The sequence below is a fragment of the Papio anubis genome, chromosome 12 (assembly GCF_008728515.1).
Source record: "Papio anubis isolate 15944 chromosome 12, Panubis1.0, whole genome shotgun sequence".
Classification (NCBI taxonomy): Eukaryota; Metazoa; Chordata; class Mammalia; order Primates; family Cercopithecidae; genus Papio; species Papio anubis.
Genome location: NC_044987.1, coordinates 10,054,941 through 10,075,331, shown reverse-complemented (window position 1 = coordinate 10,075,331; position 20,391 = coordinate 10,054,941). Strand labels below are relative to the sequence as shown.

General features: G+C 39.7%; 1 protein-coding gene across 13 annotated transcripts in view; it reads right to left on the bottom strand.

The window, feature by feature from the left end:
* Positions 1-1,531: 1,531 nt before the first annotated feature.
* Positions 1,532-20,391, bottom strand: part of MSANTD2 (Myb/SANT DNA binding domain containing 2) — a 34,814-nt gene continuing 15,954 nt past the window's right edge. Inside the window, exons 2-5 of one of the 13 annotated variants that reach the window (XM_021926693.2) lie at positions 13,983-14,118; positions 9,781-10,036; positions 8,054-8,114; positions 1,532-3,067 (exon numbers count right to left, since the gene is read on the bottom strand). In XM_021926693.2, coding sequence (XP_021782385.1) covers positions 2,215-3,067; positions 8,054-8,114; positions 9,781-9,856 — 990 coding nt within the window. In that variant the 5' untranslated portion in view covers positions 9,857-10,036; positions 13,983-14,118 and the 3' untranslated portion in view covers positions 1,532-2,214. Of the gene's footprint in view, positions 3,068-6,326; positions 6,470-8,049; positions 8,115-9,780; positions 10,037-13,404; positions 15,702-20,391 lie in introns of those variants that run through there. The other 12 variants (XM_009187569.4, XM_021926691.2, XM_009187570.4 and 9 more) reach the window with 12 other exon arrangements.

The window sequence follows — 20,391 nt, the reverse complement described above, 5'->3', positions numbered from 1 at the left end:
TTCTGCCCCAGCTAAGCAACGAACAACAATGGGAAGACGCAGAAAAAAAAAAAAAATGCATAGAGCATAATGTTAGTTTTGGCGCTGGTCAGTGGCAACATTTTAGAGATGCCATGAAGTATTCCTGGTAATAATGCTTGTTCCTACAGCATTTAGCACTGAATACGATGAGATTATGGCTAAAAGATGGTCAAGACTGCCTCAGCCTTTAGGATCAGAATTCTAAGTTCCAAAGAAGAGCAAACTCAGGAGGATTTCCTCAGGCCTCTGCCTATAGATGCTGCCTGGGGAGAACAGGTGCCACACTCAAAACATTCTCAAGATATTTATATTCTCCCTGAACTAGTACCCAACTCCATAACCCCAGACTCAAATATTTAACAGAAATAAAAGCCATCTCATTGATTATAAGCTCTCTAGTTATTACAAAGATAAGCATCAATCAACCAACAGGCATCAGAATGAGAAAATCACTGATCTGAGAACATTCCGGCTGCAGGAAAAGAACACTTTTTGTTAATATGCAACTGTATCTTCAGTAGTATAGAAAAACGAGAAGAATGAGAGTTCTTACCTGGATTTGCAGCCCACTTTAAGTAGAGTACCTGAGAGATGCTGGGAAATCATAAAGATAAATAACCAATCCAACAAGTTCCTGCCATGAGACCAAAGTGATCCTTGACTACTCTGTTAGTAAGCGATTCTCAGCCAAGAGTACTAACCTGTAAGTGGAGTGGTGATTGGCCCATTAGAAATATCTGAAAGATCTAAATGTGACAGCTACCTTCCTAATGGACTTATACCTGTCAATTCCCTCTCCTAAAAAAATACTTTTGGGCTGGCCCCACTGGCTCACACCTGTAATCCCAGCACTTTGGGAAGCCAAGGTGGGAGGATTGCTTGAGGACAAAAGTTTGAGACTAGCTCAGTGGAAACACAGCACAATCCCTGTCTCTACCAAAAAAAGAAAAAAAAAGTGAAAACATTGCTGGTGGGGTGGCACTCGAGAATGTAGTCTCAGCTGCTCAGGAAGCTTTGAGGCAGGAGGAGTACTCGAGCCCCGGAGTTTGAGGCTGCAGTGAGCTATGACTGCACTCCTGCACTCCACCCTAGGTGACAGCAAGACCTTGGGTGACAGAGCAAGACCCTATCTAAAAAAAAAAAAAAAGATGTTTCTACTGGATCTTCCTTCCTTTTGAGAGACAGCAAGATTATATCAATTTTCCAGTTGTACTCCTTGGGAGCTGCCCCTGAGTACTGAGTGTAAAAGATGAGGAATGAATCTTTTACAAATTCATGTACTTAGGGTCAAAAGGATTATCCTAGTCATTTTTAAAAGAATTACAAAATGAGATGTCCAGTGACCTTTGGTACTCTGACAATAATGACATTGGTCAGTGAGGTATAGAGAATGAAAGGATGTGAAGATACCCTGCCCTGTTTGTTCTCTTCATTCTTAGCAGTAAAGTCAGAGCACAGCCCCCACTGCCAGTGCGGCCACACTCTGCTACAAAAAGCTCAACTACTACGCCAAGGGGCCAGGAATTACTTTAATTTTTTTTTTTTTTTAAAAAGGTTTAAATGGCAACACAACTGTAAAGCTGGTACATCACAGAAACAAAGGTCTTTGCAGGCAACACTGATTGGAAATAGCAAAACACTTGGTTGGTGAAAAAAATGAAACTAAATTATATACAATAGTAGCTAAGGGTGATACTGAAAAACAGTCTTTTTAACTGTGAATCAAGATTTAACTTGCCATTATCTATTGCTTATTTATTCAGGGTTGTAAATATTACTTATATAGAGACACAGAGATGTGTAAAAATGAAACATTGTGAAAAAAATACAATTTTTCAATTTCATATGAAACTCAAAGTATAAGTTTTGTCCAATATGGAATGTACCTACATTTGTTTATATTAGGGCTCTAAAATCCATTTAAAAATTGTTTTTCTGTTTTTAAAAAAGAAATAGCTGACCCACCATGCAAGTTCGCTATATATCTTGCTTGCTCAAAATGAGCATTTTCAGGTGAGGTCTGTTTTTTCTGGCCCAAGTCTACTATGATTCCTTAGAAGTCGCACTGGCCCAACTGAAGAAAGGGTTTCCATGAAGAGTCTGACGGTGGCATCTGGATGAGGGTGGTCCAGGTAATGGGAAGAGAGTAGAGAAGAAGGAGCTAAGAGCCCAAATCCTTATGAAGGATGACATTCAGTTGTTAAATTTTAAGGGGTATCCAATGGCTTTTTCCAGGCACTCAACTAAAGAGCCTGCAGAAAGAAAATCCCTCTCTACTTCTACAAATTTAATGTAGATGGATTTGGGAGAAACTCCGGGATCCACAATACAGTTCTGAGACAAAAACCCATTAATACCAACCCAATCTTTGCTGAAGGTTTTGGTATTTGCTTGGAAATGTAAAAATAAGCACTGCTGCAGAGTCCTGACCTCAGCAATCCCGAGGTAGCAATAGGTAATTCGGGTGGGTTCTATTTCCACCTGTAATGAGGTTTGTGCTGAAAGGGTTTCCAGGTCAACCCGGCCCTCTTTTCCTGGGTCCAGGGAACGCTGCTCCATGTGTGGTGAGAGGGGCCTCTCAATACATTCTTCATAGCCAATGGCATAAAGGCCTGGGCTTTTAGGAATACCCCCAGGCAATAAATATTGAACAACATTCCCACCAGTTGGTTTGGAGTGGGCAATGGGTATCCAGTCAATTTCCATGTGCAGCTCCAAGCACCTAGCTTCGCTAATAGTGATCTCTAAAAATTTGTAGTAAACGTTTTTCCAGTTCATTTTCTGCACTCGGGTCATAATGATCCGTCCTTCAGGCTTCTCAGAGTTGAAGTACTCCCGAAGTCGCTTGCCAAGGGGCACCTGGGAGCTGATCTCAGCATAATGGTAACGGATATCTTCTTTCCAACGCGTGTTATAACCAATTCCAAAAATGGCCAGTTTATTAGAAAGATGGAGCCTTGAAAAGTCTGTCCAGCTCTGAAAAAGTTCCCATTTCAACTGTACCGATTCCAAAATCTGCACAATATTCTGCATGATGTCTCTCTTCCTGGAAAGAGAAATCAAAGTCAAATTCCCTAAGTATCTAGAACAGCAGTGTCAGATAGAACTGTCTGTGATGATGGAAATGTTCTGTATCTGCTCTTCAATGTGGTGGCCACTAGAACATAAAATGTGGCTGAGGTATTACATTTTTAATTATATTTAGTTTAAAATTACATTTAAATAGCCACATGTGACTAGCAGCTACTGTACTGGGCAGTGTAAGTCTAGATAATCAACCTATTAAAATGAAACACACCCCTAGCAAGTTTCTAAGAATTAATGATAAACTGCTTTCCGTGACTTCTATAGCCTCACTGTATAATCAGAATCCATACCTTAGACTCTAGGATTTCAGAAATCTATGGATCATAACATTTTAAAGTGGCTATTATGTCTACGATGGCCTTTGGACCTAACTACTTACCAAAATAAGGTGAAAAATGCTATATTTAGAAAAGAAAAGTATCTGGCATCACTTAAAATAATTAACAGCTTAATTTCTAACCTGGAAATTCAGAAAGTCCAATAATGGACTTTGTGTGTGCTGTGGGAAAATATACAACTGATTATGACTAATGACCTTTTGAAAATGACATTTTCTATTTGTCTGAAATTCATTACTAATCCCAAAATTAAAAGAAGTCAAGTTAGCACAGAATTAAGATCTGGGAATTCAGACGGAAAAGGCTCACATTAGGCTTAGATTTCAAGAGAGTAACATTCAAGATAATAAATTGAGACTGTGCTAGAAAACCCTTTATAAAGTGAAGCAAAAGAATTATTTCAATTTTGACTAGTATACTTAACAGAATAAGACAGAAAATGCTGGAATTTTTTTTTTTTTTTTAATTTCACAGGCTGCTTAAATCATGTAACTTGTATATATATGAAGCTATATAAAGTTTGTTTCTCAAGTACAGCAAAACTTTGATACTGGAAGATTGGTTTGTTAAATATTAACTTGGAAAGGAACTATTACCCTCCACATCAATTACAGGTTTAACCTACAAAAACACTCAACCACCACACTTACATACAATCACACACAGGCAAGAAAGGGGTGTGTGTGTGCTAACAGGTTCTTGAAAAAAGGCTCTGGAAGGAGCTCGATTCTTGAGACTTTTCCTGTTACATTCTCATACCTTCTAGGGGAGGAGCTTTAGGAACATTCTGGGGAGGCTTCACATGGCCATTCTCAGTCTGTCCTCTCGCTCTCCTTGACTTCCTTTGCAAGATGGCAAAGAATTAATATTTTGTTATCAGCTGCTTCTTGGAGCTAAGACTGCCCTGAATTTACCGTCTATCCTTTAGTTTGTCTTGAAAGCTTTCAAGTATGAGAGTGGTTATCTAGATGAAATCACTACATTCTCAGGGAATTATTCCCCTTCTCAGAGGAGACAAAAGCACTTGGTCACTTTTATGATGTCTGATTGTGGTGCTTATGAGGCTAAGACATAGATCATATTTCTGCATAAGTCGATGCTTTAAAGGAAAATTATCCTTCATAGCTACCATCTTTCCCTGCCCTCCTTTGAAATGTTTTATTGATCTTACAGAGGACTATGCTAAGGAGTTGGGATGGAGAGCAGAGATTTTTGTCTATTATGCTCAGTGAAGTATCCCAATGCCTGACATATAGTAGGCACTTAAGAAACGTGTTGAAAAAATGAGCAGACTAGGAGATTAGCTAGGTTCAGCTAATCCCACCTATACCTAAGGAGAAAAAGCAATCCCATGCCCAAATCACGTTATTTTATTCAGCATTCTCATGGCACTAATGCTATAGTCAGACCCTGCAAAGAACCGTTTTAAAGAAACTCTTGGCCTACCCAGACCTTGTTCAGAATCTCTCACCCTGAAAGCTAAAACCTGGAGGAGAGGCAGCCAGGCTGGATACTTCTGCAAAGCCTGTCAGTTTCCTGCCCTGCTGATCTGAGCCTGAAGCTGATTTGGACTCAAGATTCACACCAGCATTTCAAAGCTCTGGAGCACAATGAGAAACAGACTCATTAACTGTTATTTACACATTTATAATTGTTATTTAAACTTTTAAATTACTCATTGTTATTTAAACAATTCCTGAGAACTGTCTGTTAGATTTCCTGGTTTTTGACGTTCCAATCACCAGAACAGTTTAAGTGGTTTGAGGCTGGTGACGTGAAATCCATAAAATTTGAGTTCATTTCTAGTTATATCAAATGGGCCTCCCGTGAAGGTCCTGAATGATTATAAGGAAGAGATAGGACACTGTAGTGAAAAACCAGTGACTTTTTTTGGAGAGTAAGGGTTTGAAAGTATAGATTTTGTAATAACTTTTTTTTGTTTTTTGGAGATAGGATCTTGCTCTGTCACCCAGGCTGGAATGCATGACTCACTGGAGCCCGGACCTCCCAGACTCAAGTAATTCTCCCGCCTCAGCCTTCTGAGTAGCTGGGACTACAGGCATATCCCACTATACCCAGCTAATTTTAAAATTTTTTGTAGAGATGGGGGTCTATCTATGTTGCCCAGGCTGGTTTTGAATTCCTGGGCTCAAGCAATCCTCCTGTCTTGGCTGCCCAGGATGCTGGGATTACAGGCATGAGCCACCACTCTTTGCCTTGTAATAACTCACTTTTTTTTCGAGACAGAGTCTCACTCTGTTATCCAGGCTGGAGTGCAGTGGCACCATCTCGGCTCACTGCAAACTTTGCCTCTTGGGTTCAAGCGATTCTTGTGCCTCACCCTCACCAGTAGCTGGGATTATAGGTGTGTGCCACCACGCTCAGCTAATTTTTTTTTTTTTTTTTGAGACAGAATCTGGCACCTCCATGTCCCAGGTTCAAGCAATTCTCTTGACTCAGCCTCCCAAGTAGCTGGGATTACAGGCAACTGCTACCACACCTGGCTAATTTTTTGTATTTTAGAGACAGGGTTTCACTATGTTGGCCAGGCTGGTCTTGAACTCCTGACCTCATGATCCGCCTGCACCAGCCTCCCAAAGTGCTGCAATTACCGGCATGAGCCACCGCACCAGGCCTAATTTTTGTATTTTTACTAGAGACAGGGTTTCACCATGTTGGCTAGCTGGTCTCAAACTCCTGACCTCAAGTGATCCACCCACCTCAGCCTCCCAAAGTGCGGCGATTAAAGGTGGGAGCGTGAGCCATCATGCCTAACTTATTTTTTTTACAACAATAATCAGTTTCCCTTCCTTTGGTACACTTTGATGTCACAATCCTAAGAGACAACTACTTCCCAATAAGAAATGGCCTTAAACTTACTGATGTGGGCGATTAGTTTCTTTTTTGAGAAATGAAATAATGGCTACCATTTGGGGGAAAAACTCCTCATCCCTGAACTCTCACCCTCTTCTCAGACATGGAATCAGATGACAACGGGAATTCTTTGATTCCAAAGAGAGACTCTGAAAAAGAAACGAGCATTTACAAAGGGGAGGTGATAGTGGTGGCTTGCTGAATAAAAACAACTAATGTGGCTGGACACTGGCTCACGCCTGTAATCCCAACACTTTGGGAGGCCGAGGCAGGTGGATTACTTGAGGTCAGGAGCTCGAGATCAACCTGGCCAACATGGCAAAACCCCATCTCTACTAAAAATACGAAAATTAGTCGGGCATGGTGACGCGCCTGTGGTCCCAGCTACTCAGGCTGGAATTACAGGTGCTTGCAGTGAGCCGAGATTGCACCACTGCGCTCCAGCCTGGATGATGGAGTAAGACTGTCTCAAACAAACAAACAAACAAACAAAAAACAACTAGTGCTTTCTTGTTGTGCTGCCTGTCACCTATCACAGCCCTTTTTGCCTCTTCTCTGCCATCTCTCAGACATCAAGATCACATGTGTGGGATGAAGCACCCAAGAATGAGTGGGTGCTAACAATACTCCAAGGTTAACAGGTGAAAAAAATGAATGGTGTTCCTTACCTTCCCTATAAATTTTCTGTCAGTATATTCCCCTCAGTAATTGTATTTAATCAGGGACTCACTTAAAGCTATTAAAAAGAACCACAAATATAATGTCACTGGTAATTCCAAGAACTACGATGTCCTTGCACAAAAGATAATGCTAAACTCGGGGAAGATCAAGTTGTGTGGACCAGGGAGGACCCTGTCCCTGGACTTTCTTAGACTTTCCTCTAGCAACTGCTTTCTTCTCCAAATGTATAATAGGCCATCTAAGAGCTTTCTTTTTGATTCCCAAAATACTTCAGGTGTCCCTCTGGTCTGCCTCTCATTTCACCTAACCTCAGATAAACTCAGGTTCCTGTGACTCATCTTTGTGCCTTAATTAAACATCCAGATGTCCACATCCACACACAGTCAAACACCATAAACACGCCTGCTTTCCTGTAACACATTTACTTCTTCTTCTATACAAAATTATCAACATTTTAGCTAATCACTGGAAGAGTTAAGCTAAGACGTGAAAGAATGTATAGACATCTGGCTGGGCGCGGTGGGTGGCTCACGCATGTAATCCCAGCACTTTGGGAGGCTGAGGCGGGCAGATCACCAGGTCAGGAGATTGAAACCATCCTGGCTAACACGTTGAAACCCCGTCTCTACTAAATATACAAAAAATTAGCTGGGCGTGTTGGCGGGCATCCACCAACTACATAGCTGCGTAGTCCCAGCTACGCTGGAGGCTGAGGCAGGAGAATGGCGTGAACCCTGGAGGTGGAGCTTGCAGTGAGCAGAGATTGCACCACTGCACTCCAGCCTGGGTAACCGAGCGAGACAAAAGAAAAAAAAAAAAAAAAAAAGAAGAATGTATAGACATCACAGTTCTTGGAATTACCAGTGATGCTATGTTTGCGATGCTTTCTAATAGCTTTAAGTGAGTCCCTGATTAAATCTAAAGAATGAATAGACATGCCTCCTTGGTGAATGGCCGGAACTTTCATAACATGTCTAAATATTTTCTGATCTTCCCAATGGTCATTAAACTTAGGCAGACACACTTTCTGGAAAGGTGAAGCATCTACTTACTGTGCTTCTTCAGAAGACTCTTGTTTTATTTTTAATGTTCTCTTTGTGACAGGTATTTCATCTGAAAAGCAAATATTTTGAAACAAGTTATGTTTTCCTAAGTGGTGGCATGCATGTATGTAGATAAGTAGCTATGTTTACTGATCATCCCATACTTTACAAAACCAGGCTTTTATTCTAGTGTCAAACACTGTCCAATATCAGATTTATAAATATAGCTCTTATATAATGAGATGCATACATTCATATGCAAGATCAGAAACCAGCTCGACAAGTATAAAATTCTTCAAGGTCACCAGTGGATTTCCAGCTAGGAGCTTAAAGCTTAATTTCACTGCAGACATGATTTTAAAAGGATAAGAATAAAAATAATTCTGTTCTATTTAGATTTTCTATGTAGGTTTTATAAAGCAATTATTCCCCCAATATCAGGATCAACACATTCTGCATATTGCTTTTTTCCCAAAGGTTTGAGTGACTTAACTCTCTACGGCAAAACCAGTGTTATGGAATGCCAAAGTAATTTAGACCTTATTACTCCTTTGAAAGTAATCGGTAGTGATCGCTTACCATCTACCCCTTTTATTCTTCTAATCGTTAAGTCCATCTCTTATACGCTGTTAGTCTTATAGTTTTATAACCTCTTTCTTCTTTCACTGTCTTCCAATATTTGAGGAGTATTTTTAAAACAACATTGCTAAGAAACATATTAGCATTTAGTCCTTTTTCTTTGGAATTAACATTTTTCTATCATCAAGAATTTGGTAAAAAAACAGAGCCATGGACTTTTATCTAAAGCTCAGGGAGCATGTTTATACTGCCAATCCGACCTATACTTCCTTGGGGGTTGCCTGAGCACCAAGGGCTGGGAGCAAGAACATATCCTTCTAAGTGAGCACTCATTACACAACCTGCTCTTAATGTATAATGGCTGATTGATCAGTACTTCCAAATTATGCAATCAAATTATGAAAATAAAAATTGGAGCATGTAATGAGCAAAGAAACAGAAAAACCCCACAACTACATATACACTCTTAGGCCTTACAAGTTTACATTTCATAACCAGGAATTTTATTTTCCATTTTTAATGCCTATGACTGTATAAATCATTCCAGCTACTGCTGGAATGGGATCCCTTAAGAAGTGTGAAGGAATATGATCACACAGTTCAAATATCAGCTCTACTGAAGATAAATGGAGGCTTCCCCTCAATTTTTGTTCAGGCTGAAGTCTGGGAGAAGACCTTTTCCAAATCATAAACAGAAAAGAAAAAATATATTTGGGATAAAGGAAGGAATTCCTAAGAACTACATCTACAGCAGTTGGGCCAAGAGTCATTATCTTAGCAGTCATCTTAGAACTAGAAGGTACAGGATACTTAGAATTGCATAGGATGTTACCTGTCATGGAGGGTACTTGTATAGCTCAGAATTAGAAATTATTCTGTGTCTTTGGGAATCTTGCTGGTAAATAACTTGCCAAATGAACAACATCAAGCACCAGTTGGCAGTTTAAGGCTAAACCAAGGATGCCTATATTGCCCCAAATAGACTGGGACGTGCAAATTCATAAAAGACATACAAGGCAGAGATGCCCTTTATGCCTCGTGCTGGCCACTATAAGGAACAGTACCAAAGATATTTACAGATAAGAAGTACGGGTGCACATACATAAAGGTATATAAATACACACAAATGTAAGTATCATATATGTTGGCTTTCTTACCCAATTCCTGATCTGTTGGATAGCCATGGAGATCCTGACTGTGGTTTCCCCAGTCCTCCTGTGAATAGTCCTCCATAGTGCTGCCATCTGACTCCAGCTCCTGGTACAAGCCACTACTGTTAATAAGTACAGGCTGGCAGGGCTGAGCATCCCATCCTCCCTGACCAAACACCTGTTCCAACTGTTCAAATGTGTAACTGCTCTTTCTTTTCCCAACACCATGTTCTTTCACCCGACTGTAACACCTGCGAAGGGTCTAAGACACAAAGTCTTTTGTTATTCCTTTAAAGCTGTACTTCCTCTTCCAGGTACGGACCACAGATATTAATTACTATTAGACAGACACAGACAGACAAACATAGACACATTGTTACAGGAATGCTAGATTTCAAATTCATTATTATATTAGAAAAAAAATACTAATTTAGCATTTACTCAAACATGTTATAATTAAAACAATTATTTTGCAATTAATTATCCATTAAACAACAAGAAACATTACAACATTATTGCATGTACCCCATACACATATTTTTATACCCCCACCCCCATTTAAAAAGAATAAGGGGGGGGGAAAAAAACAAGAAATACCAGCCAGCCAATAGGATGCACACCTGCCACAGAAGAGAGAGAGTTGCTATTGTGCCCAGAATTTGGAAAAAGTGAGGGAAGGGAGGACAGAAAGAAGAATTTCCCAAAGCAAAGAATACCTGACTTACTCTTGATTAAGAAGGAATGAATACGGGGTAAAAATAATTGCCTAAACAAATTAGCTAGTAAAACGTATTACTTACATAGTTGTATTCCTTACTAACTCAGTCTTTATGGAAGCCGCTAAAATTTGAAACAGAGGTCAAATCAATAATGCTACAAATTCCAGGTCTCAAACATCCATGATCAAGAAACAGTACACTAAGACCTACGTCTAAAACTAGACAATCTACTAGTCTATTCTACCAACTCAAGCTGCCAGATAAACAAACCAACAAATGAAGCCAGTGACTTCTTTTTGGGGGGAAGGACAGGGCAGAGGGGTGTTATTTCACTTCCTTTTCTGCCATGTGACACACAGCAAATAAATATCATTATGCAAGTCCACAGATAAAACCTGAATAATTTTATTCTCTTGTATAACCCTTCCATTTTTACCATGGTCTTTATTTCTAACACATATTTCTGATTATTAGCCCAGTTTCTTGAGTTTAATGGTACATCTTATGCTATCTTATATGCCATTTCAAAAGATAAACCAAGGGCTTAATCCCAGCTTCCAAATTTAGTTAAATTGCAACCAGTCTCTATCCCATCTCTGCCTCCCTTTGTTCCTTCTAATCTCCCTTCTCATTTACTGAGTTTCACTAAGAATTTTCTTGAAATAAGATCTCTTTTCCCTGGTGGCTACCAAATACTTTCTAACTCAACTGTTCAAAAGTAGTTCACCTCAGACTTAATTTATAGGCATTGCCAGACTAAATTTCTCCTAAACGTGAGATTGCAATCGATAAGCCAATATGTTAATTATTTTCACCAAACTAAAACAACTGTTAGTAATCTCTATAGAGCCTCCAAGGAAGTTCAGTCTCTTTATTTATTTATTTTTTGAGACGGCATCTCGCTCTTGTTGCCCAGGCTGGAGTGCAATGGCGCCATCTCGGCTCACTGCAACCTCCACCTTCTGGGTTCAAGCGATTCTCCTGCCTCAGCCTCCCGAGTAGCTGGGATTACAGGCATGAGCCACAATGCCCAGCTAATTTTGTATTTTTAGTAGAGACGGGGTTTCTCCATATTGGTCAGGCTGGTCTCGAACTCCTGACCTCAGGTGATCCACCCGCCTTGGCCTCCCAAAGTGCTGGGATTACAGGCATGAGCCACCACACCTGGCCAGGAAGTTCAGTATCTTTAATTCACAGTTGACAATCTATAAGATACTCTGTCAGATACTTTAAAAATTTGTCCCTTGAAGCCAGAAATCTAGATGGGTAAAATGAATAATAAAAGCACAACATGTGTGATGATCTTCGTCACACAAAAACAGAGCAACAATTAAGAGTCTCCCACCCTAAAGCCAGCCGGCCTACCCTCTGCACAAGCACCTGCCTCATTCTCCCTTTCTTGAGATCTCTTCCAGAGCCTCAAATGATGCCTTAGAGAACTGAGGTTTCCAACAATACACTCTTTATTAAAGTGTTTCTTCTTCCTCTTTGTAAAAGACAGTCACAATCACATAAGACAAAACTTTCTAGAACAATATAGGCAAATACGTGTCATGGGCAAACCTTCCAATGGAAGGAGACAAATGCCTGCAGCAGAGCTCATTTGACTTTCTACACACTCCCCCTTTCCCAGCGCCCTCTGCCCTCCTTGCAGGGATTGGAATTTGAATTCCAAACATCCCTTGCCAATTTATTTTTATCTCACAATGTCTAGTTTCTGCCTCCAAGAACACCCCAACCACTCTTTTCAACTCCTCCAAGGACCGTAAATGGAGAGTCCCAACCATGTCCCTTTCACCCTTCCAAGGCCATAAATGGAGAAGGAAACCATGCCACTGCTCACTACTTACTGACTGCCTGGAGAAAAGCATTCAGCACACACAACAGCCCAGCTGGCTCTGTTGCTGAGGGTTATTTCAGAAGTCAGGGAATAAAACTAACATTCCTTTGAAGAAAGGTGCCACACTTATCAGGAAGTGACATGAGCATAAGCAAAGCCACCAATCTCTGGCAACAGACATGGGAGGAAACCACAGAAAAGACTTACTCTCTTTGGAACCACCAAATTGAGCTTGGCTTATGTAATTGTGAATAAGGAAACTAGCAGTATCTAATGGTTACAGATATGGAAGAAAAGTCAGGTGATACATTTTACAATTTATCAAAAGACACTAACAGATCTTGCTACCTCTTACTTTGTAGTGTACTTTTGTAATACACTTAAATAGTGCAATATGCTGGTATGTAAAATATCTATCAGGGGCCTGAAGGAAAGATGTTTGGTAACTTTTAAAACCATGATAGGAATTTGATGTATTGAAATCATGTTAAAAAAGATTTCCCAGCTGATTTTAACACTCTCAAGATATAAATGCACTTAGGAGGTAACTTCTGGGTTCAGTAAAGACCACAGATCCAAGGAGAGGCTATTTAAATCAACTAAGAAAAAAAAGAGTAAGAACTTAAACTTCTGCTTGACTGGTAAAGGAACTGTGGAGACCTTCCAATTATCACCCTAATAAAGCAAAAAAGGTTACACTTTCCATACTCTAAATTAGCTAAAGCATGTAATTAAGACTGTGTGTGTCAACAGTCCTACGTAAGCCAACTTAAAAACCTATTCTAGAGCTGAGATTACAATAATGCTCACAAAAACGAAGCCTCAATTCCCATTTCAGACAGCTCTCAAATCCAACAAGAACCTCAGTTTGGCTTTCTTGGGAGAACCACGTCCTATTCAACACAAAAACCTTGCTTCCCTTCCTTCTTCCTTTATTTTACTCATCCTAGAAATTTGTAGTAACTTAAGCTTAATCGTTTCTAAAAATTAAGGTCTGGGGTAGGGGCAGAAATGTGCTTAAAATTATTAAAAACGATTCTATTCACAATTAGAGATTGTAATTTTCCTTACTGTCGGAAATCTCCCCAGTAAACTGACATGATGCTGTTGTCTCCCCCTGGAGGAAGAGTTGTGAGAGAATACTGTATCCTGAATGAAGCTGTAGGGATAGAGGTCAGGAGGAGTCAGGAAAACCTGGACTGAAGAACCAAAGCATAGGTAACAACTTGATAGGTGGTCAACCCAGGAGTTCATGGTATTTGATTTGGAAGCAATGGCAAGAGAATGCTTACTGAATTCACCGTGCCAAGTGCTTCATGACTACAAAGGGAAAAGAACCAGAGAAAAGACTTGAAAGATGTCCCATTACCAAAGCAGGGAGAAAAATAAGATGGCTGACAACTGACAATTTATAGGACAGAGTGAAAGTTTTGCCAAAGTTTAAGATTAGAGTAAAAGGAAATGAGAGAATAAAAAGATGACATTCATTGTGGATGAATGTATGGGGAGTCTATGGGGGAGGGGGAAGGTAAACAAAGGCAGGAGTTTTAGATTGGCAGGATTGGGGGTTTAACGGCAGCAATGCAGAGAAAGACCCAGGGTTACAGTACACGTAACATTAAATACAGTGCACAATGCAGCTATCTTGCCAAAGTAAGTAAATCCAGTATTGGGTTGGATAAGCAGAGGAATCACATGTAAGCTATGAAGGTGGCTCTTCCTCTCTATTCAGCACCGGTGAGGCCACAGCTGGAGCACAGCATTCAGTTCTGGGCATCGAACCAGCTACAAGAGAGGGAAATTGTAGAGTTCAGAAAAGGGCAAATAAAATATTGAAAGGCTTGGAAAATAAGATCTATAAGCAGGGACAGTGGTTTCATCAAAGCCCTTCCTGACATTATCTAAGCTCCTTTTGAGGTAAGATTAAGGTTTATTTTGCTTCAGTGTCCTCCAATCCTTTGACTTTCAGGAAATGGGAAGAATTAAATTCTTCCCTGGTAGGGCAAAGTAGAAAACAAACTAAATAAATCATAAAGGCATATGCCAACCAATTCCAGTATTGGCTTAATAATTTTCTCAAAGTTTGCCCCATTTCATACAATCATAAAATATTCACCAGGACAAAACCACTGTTCTAGCTAACTGACCATACATGGAATGGACCAATATAATGTGGAGGAACAGAAATAAGGCATAACAGCTATATAAATGTATTGTTTAGAAAACATTGGCTTGATCAGTCTAAGATGTCAGATGAAAAATAAAGTCAATCTGCAGGGAGGACAGCTTAGTTATAATAGCAGGAAACAATGTTACAAGAAAAAACAAGCAGTGAAACAGATTTTCAAATGTAGTTGTCAAGCTGGCCACACTAGAAATGGATTACATAGTTATCTTAATCCACTGCCAAGTACACATGATAAATTTCAGATTCCTTTTACCCAAATGATTAAAGAGCACGCTTATTCACAAACAAGGCCTTAAAAATCACATATCATGCTCCACAAGAGATGAGGACATTTACGCTGGGAGTGAATTTCCAGTGACTGATGTTCTTATAAAATTGTTAAAAATGATACCTCAGACTAAAGCAGATTTGTATTTTGAAGCAACAAAGGTCTTTGAGAAAAAGATCTTATTCCTTTAACATTACTGCTATTGTAACTGTTAAAACTAGTTGCTCTTAGTTAATTGAGGCAACAAAACAAAACACCACCATTTAATATCTTTAAGAAAAACATTAATTTCTTCAGCTATATTTTGTTACTGTGAGCATAAAAGTAGGAAAGAAAATTTCTCACGTAGCATACATAAATAAAAAAACCATTTCTGCACACAGTAAGAAAGACGTTAAGAATCTAGCATAAATTTCTATATACATCTTTTAACACAGAGCTGTAACTAATGATTAGGAAATTACCTAAGGCAAAATCCATCTGGGGCCAGCAGAACTTTTGCTACCTTTTTTCTTAGGTTTTCTGTTCATTGACATCTGACAAACTGACTTGCCAATCCCCTAAATCCTTTAAAACCAACCAAACAAAAAAGCCTAAACAAAGTAAAACCAAAAAGAAAAACGTAGCAAACTTGTTTCAGACTTACTGCTGCAGAGCAAGTTTTGGCAAATACAAAATGTTTTTATTTTTCAAAATGTCTTTATTCTATCTTTTGCTTTTCCTTTCCAGGGCAGAAGTTCTTAACCTTTTTGAGTCATGGATCCGCTCCTCAGAAACATGCACACATACACAACCTGCCACATACAATTTCAAGGGGGTACGTGGACTCACTAAAGAGCCATACAAGAACCTCTTGTTAAAAAACTCTGCTCAGGCCGGGCGCGGTGGCTCAAGCCTGTAATCCCAGCACTTTGGGAGGCCGAGGCGGGTGGATCATGAGGTCAGGAGATCGAGACCATCCTGGCTAACATGGTGAAACCCCGTCTCTACTAAAAATACAAAAAACTAGCCGGGCGTGGTGGCGGGCGCCTGTAGTCCCAGCTACTCGGAGGCTGAGGCGGGAGAATGGCGTGAACCCGGGAGGCGGAGCTTGCAGTGAGCCGAGATCGCGCCACTGCACTCCAGCCTGGGCGACAGAGCGAGACTCCGTCTCAAAAAAAAAAAAAAAAAAAAAAAAAAAAAAAAAAAAAACAAAAAAAAACTCTGCTCTACATTACGTAGTTCTTTCCTCCATAAAATAGAACATATATTAGTTTGAAACCCTAAAATAAGGTAAACTTGTATCTTAAGGTTTTATAGGAGATTCTAAAGATTGGAACAACTATTTTAAGTACAATTGTCAGTTCACTCACTCTCCTGTTCATTTAGATGAAGCAGCACTAATATTTCCTTTAAGAGGTAAATTAGCCAAATTCCCGTTTCTTGAAAGAAATAATTTCTATCAGTAAAAGCATACAAAGGCTGGGTACGGTGGCTCATGCCTGTAATCCCAGCACTTTGGGAGGCCAAGGCGGATGGATCGCCTGAGGTCAGGAGTTTGAGACCAGCCTGGCCAATATGGTATAACCCCCGTCTCTACTAAAAAGACAAAAATCAGCCGGGCTTGGTGTTGGGCACCTGTAGTGCCAGCTACTTGGGAAGCTGAGGCAGGAGAATCACTTGAACCTGGGAGGTGGAGGTTGCAGTGAGCCAAGGTCGCACCACCACACTCCAGCCTGGGTGACAAGAGAGAGACTCTGTCTCAAAAAAAAAAAAAAGAAAAAGAAAAAAGAAAAAAAAAAGTAAAAGCATACAAGGATATTACTTTACTCTTCTAAAAAAAATACAGCACTTCTTTCTACCTGCTGGGCAAGAAATCTTTTTTTCTGAAGTGATAATTAAGCAATATTAAATGATTCATTAGTTATGCTGATTATCTGTTCCAACTGCATCACACAGTACTTGATCATTCATTATCTGATTATCAATATAGATGCCAGATAAACTACCTCAAGTAACAACTTAAAACAGAAAAACACACATCCAGAAACAAGTACAGTAAAGTAAGTCTTGACTATGTTCCTCAGTAGTCTCTATGGTGAAGCTCTCACGTTTTCCTGCTTTAACACGCCTAATGTCTAAAGGGTCTCACAGGAATAGGCAATGTCTACAATAATTCAATCGTCAACCAAGGGGATCACAGTCTAATGTATGACTATTAAAACTGTTCCTATTGTGATCATCAATGTCTATTTTTTTTTTTTTTTTTTTTGAGACAGAGTCTCGCTCTGTCACCTAGGCTGGAGTGCAGTGGTACAATCTGGGCTCGCTGCAACCTCCGTCTCCTGGGTTCAAATGATTCTCCTGCCTCAGCCTCCCGAGTAGCTGGGATTACAGGCACCCACCACCACGCTTGGCTAATTTTTATATTTTTAGTAGAGACGAGGTTTCACTATATTGGCCAGGTTGGTCTCAAACTCCTGACCTCAAGTGATCCACCTGTCTTGGCCTCCCAAAGTGCTGGGATTACAGGCGTGAGCCATTGCGCCCTACCAATGTATTCTTAATAACTGAATGGTCCTCAAACTTTGTCCTTAACTCATTTGACTTCCCTGCAGCATTTGATACTCTCCATCACCTATTGATATCACTGTCTTTGGCAAATGTCTCTTTATAACACTTCTTTTAATACACTGATCCACTGAAGGTGGGTGGAATTGCCTAAGGTTCTAATTACAAACCATGCTCCATCTTCTAAACATTACGGAGCCGGACTCAGTGGCTCATGCCTATAATTCCAGCACTCTGGGAGGCCAAGGCTGGAGGATGCTTCAAGGCCAGGAGTCAAGACCAGCCTGGTCAATATAGCAAGACTTTGTCTCTACTTAAAAAAAAAAAATAAAAAAAATTTAATCTGGGTGTGGTGGTGTGCACCTGCAGTCTCAGCTACTGAGGAGGCTGAGGCAGGAAGATCCCTTGGGCTTAGCATGTAGAGATTGCACTGAGCCATGATCACGCCATTGCACTCCAGCTTGGGCAACAGAGTGAGACCCCTCTCTCTAAAAAAAAAATAAAAATAAAAAAAAATTACAAGTTCTGAATGGAAAAGAACCTTAGAGATCTTCTAGTTTATCTTCCTCACTTAACAAATGAGGAACCAAGGCCCAAAGATAAATAAGTATTCCTTTAAGAGGAGTTTGGCATATGAAAATTATCAAACGCCACTTAAGAAACTTTAATGTTTCCTAAGAAGTTATTTCACTAGATTGTAAGCTCCATGAGGTAAGGATGTTGTCCACCTTGGTTGTCTCTATTCCCCAAGCCTGGAACAGTGCCTATCACATGAGGCTTATTCAAAGTATATATTTATTCAATACATAAATTAACCTAATTTTAAAGTAGTAAATCACTAGCAAGAGGATAAAAATTTTCTTAGCAAAGAACTTCAGAAAATTCATTGCTTAACTAAAACAAATTATAAAATCAATGAATCTTGATGCACAGGGCTCCTGAAACCTTTTGAAAATAGCTGGGCAAGGTTTTTTAAAAAATATCTATCATTCTTGTTGTTACAGCTTTCTTTGGGTGGGCAGGGCACGTGCCAAAGGGAGCTCTGCAGCCCTGTCTAAATTTTTTCTTATGCCTTACAAAGTAAACAAGCAAGTGAAATATTCAAGAATATAAGATAGTTCTGTCAAAGACAGGAAGGCGGAAAGACTTGATTGTTTCCTGATTTTAATAAGGTCAAACAGAATGACCGCCACAAACAGATCTTACCTCTCTGGAGCCTCAGTCTTTCTGGGGAACTGTCCAGGATTGAATCCTATCAGCTTGCACTTCATTCTGAATCTGGCTATCAACGACTCACTCACTTTGTGTTTGTAACTGGTCAGTACTGCCTCCATGAGAAGAGATTCTTGCCTGGAATATATATTAATAACTCAGGGCCAGGTGCAGTGGCTCAAGCCTATAATCCCAGCACTTTGGGAGGCCAAGGCAGGCAGATCACTTGAGGCCAGGAGTTCCAGACCAGCCTGGTCAACAGGAGAAACCCTGTCTCTACTAAAAATACAAAAATTAGCTGAGTGTGGTGATGCAAACCTGTAGTCCCAGCTACTCGGGAGGCTGAGGCATGAGAATTGCTTGAACCCAGGAGAGAGAGGTTGCAGTGAGCTAAGACTGTGCCACTGCACTCCAGCCTGAGTGACAGAGTGAGACTCTGTCTCAAAAAATAGAAATAAAAATAAAAAATAAAAGAAAGTAAAAACAACATTTTTAAAAAATATAAAATTCAGGAAATGTTGATTGTCAATGAATATCAAGTTCTAAGTTTTCTAGATTCCTTCATGCTAGCAGCTGAGGGTCATGCCCATTCAGATTACTAAGAAAAAAACCCTAAAGAAGGACGATACTAATTGTTAAAAACAAACAGCTTCCATGACTCAAGGAACTCAATCCATGTAACCATAAATCTTCTGACCCTGCGCTATGTGTGCTTCTCACGGACACTCATACAATGATCTCAGATGAAAGTCACACCTAGCATGCATGTTCATGTATAAGGGCTTCTTTAGGGTACAAGAATCCTTCAAGACACGGAATTCTCAAGTGCTTTTCTATTTAGAACAATACAGGTCAAAAAAGTAGGGTATACTGAACTATTTCAGTATATAACCAGCAACAGGTAGCTACAGTCACCAAAGATAGCAGATAACACTATTTGTCTAGAACTTCCTCCTCACCTGAAAGGGGGAAAAAAAAAAATCAGTTGTTGGCAAAGAACTGACTGGGATTAGAGGTTATTTTCATTTGACCTCCTACATCACCTCTGAAGTTGCTATGTCAGCACCTCTTTGAATCTTTTTCTCAGTTCACACCTTGGGGGACTCCATCAAAGAGGTATTCAGATACACTAAAAATGATACTTTTATTAGCATGTGATATCTAAAACACATTCAAGAAAATTATCTAAAATATTTCTGGCATAGCCGGGGAGAACCAGCCTTTGTTAAAGTACTCTCAAACAACCTCCACTACGAACTAATTATTCCATGGACAACCATGTCTAAAAATTAAAACCCCCCCGCCACCTCAAAAATCCACACACAGCTTTACCATTACAACATCGTATTGCTTCCCAAATACGAAGGTGTTTCCATTCATGAGACCAATGTTTAAAAGGGAGACTGTGCAGAGCAGGCTTCCCCTGAAGCAGTAGGCCACTTTATTCCTTTCATCTGTTGACCATGTGATTCTCTCAGTTCTGTTGTTATTTTCTTACTAAAAACTACCATCTATAGTGTAAAGATAACCTATAATAGAGATGTTTCCGTTAGTAAATTTTACACATTTGGTTATGAGAAAAAGAATCCTGACAGGCAGATAAAATCATACAAAAACTAAAGTTATCTGAAATCTTCCCTCAAGACCTCTGGGTACAAACATTAAATCCAGATTCATTTACTTGTGAAAACGTAAACATTCAAAAAATATATATTTTTTTGCATTTACACAGTGTAAACTACAGGTCATCAATGTACGAAAAGAACACATCTTCATATCCTGACACATATCCTTTCTAAGAAAAATCTGAAAATAAGCATGTTTTATTATAAGCAACTAT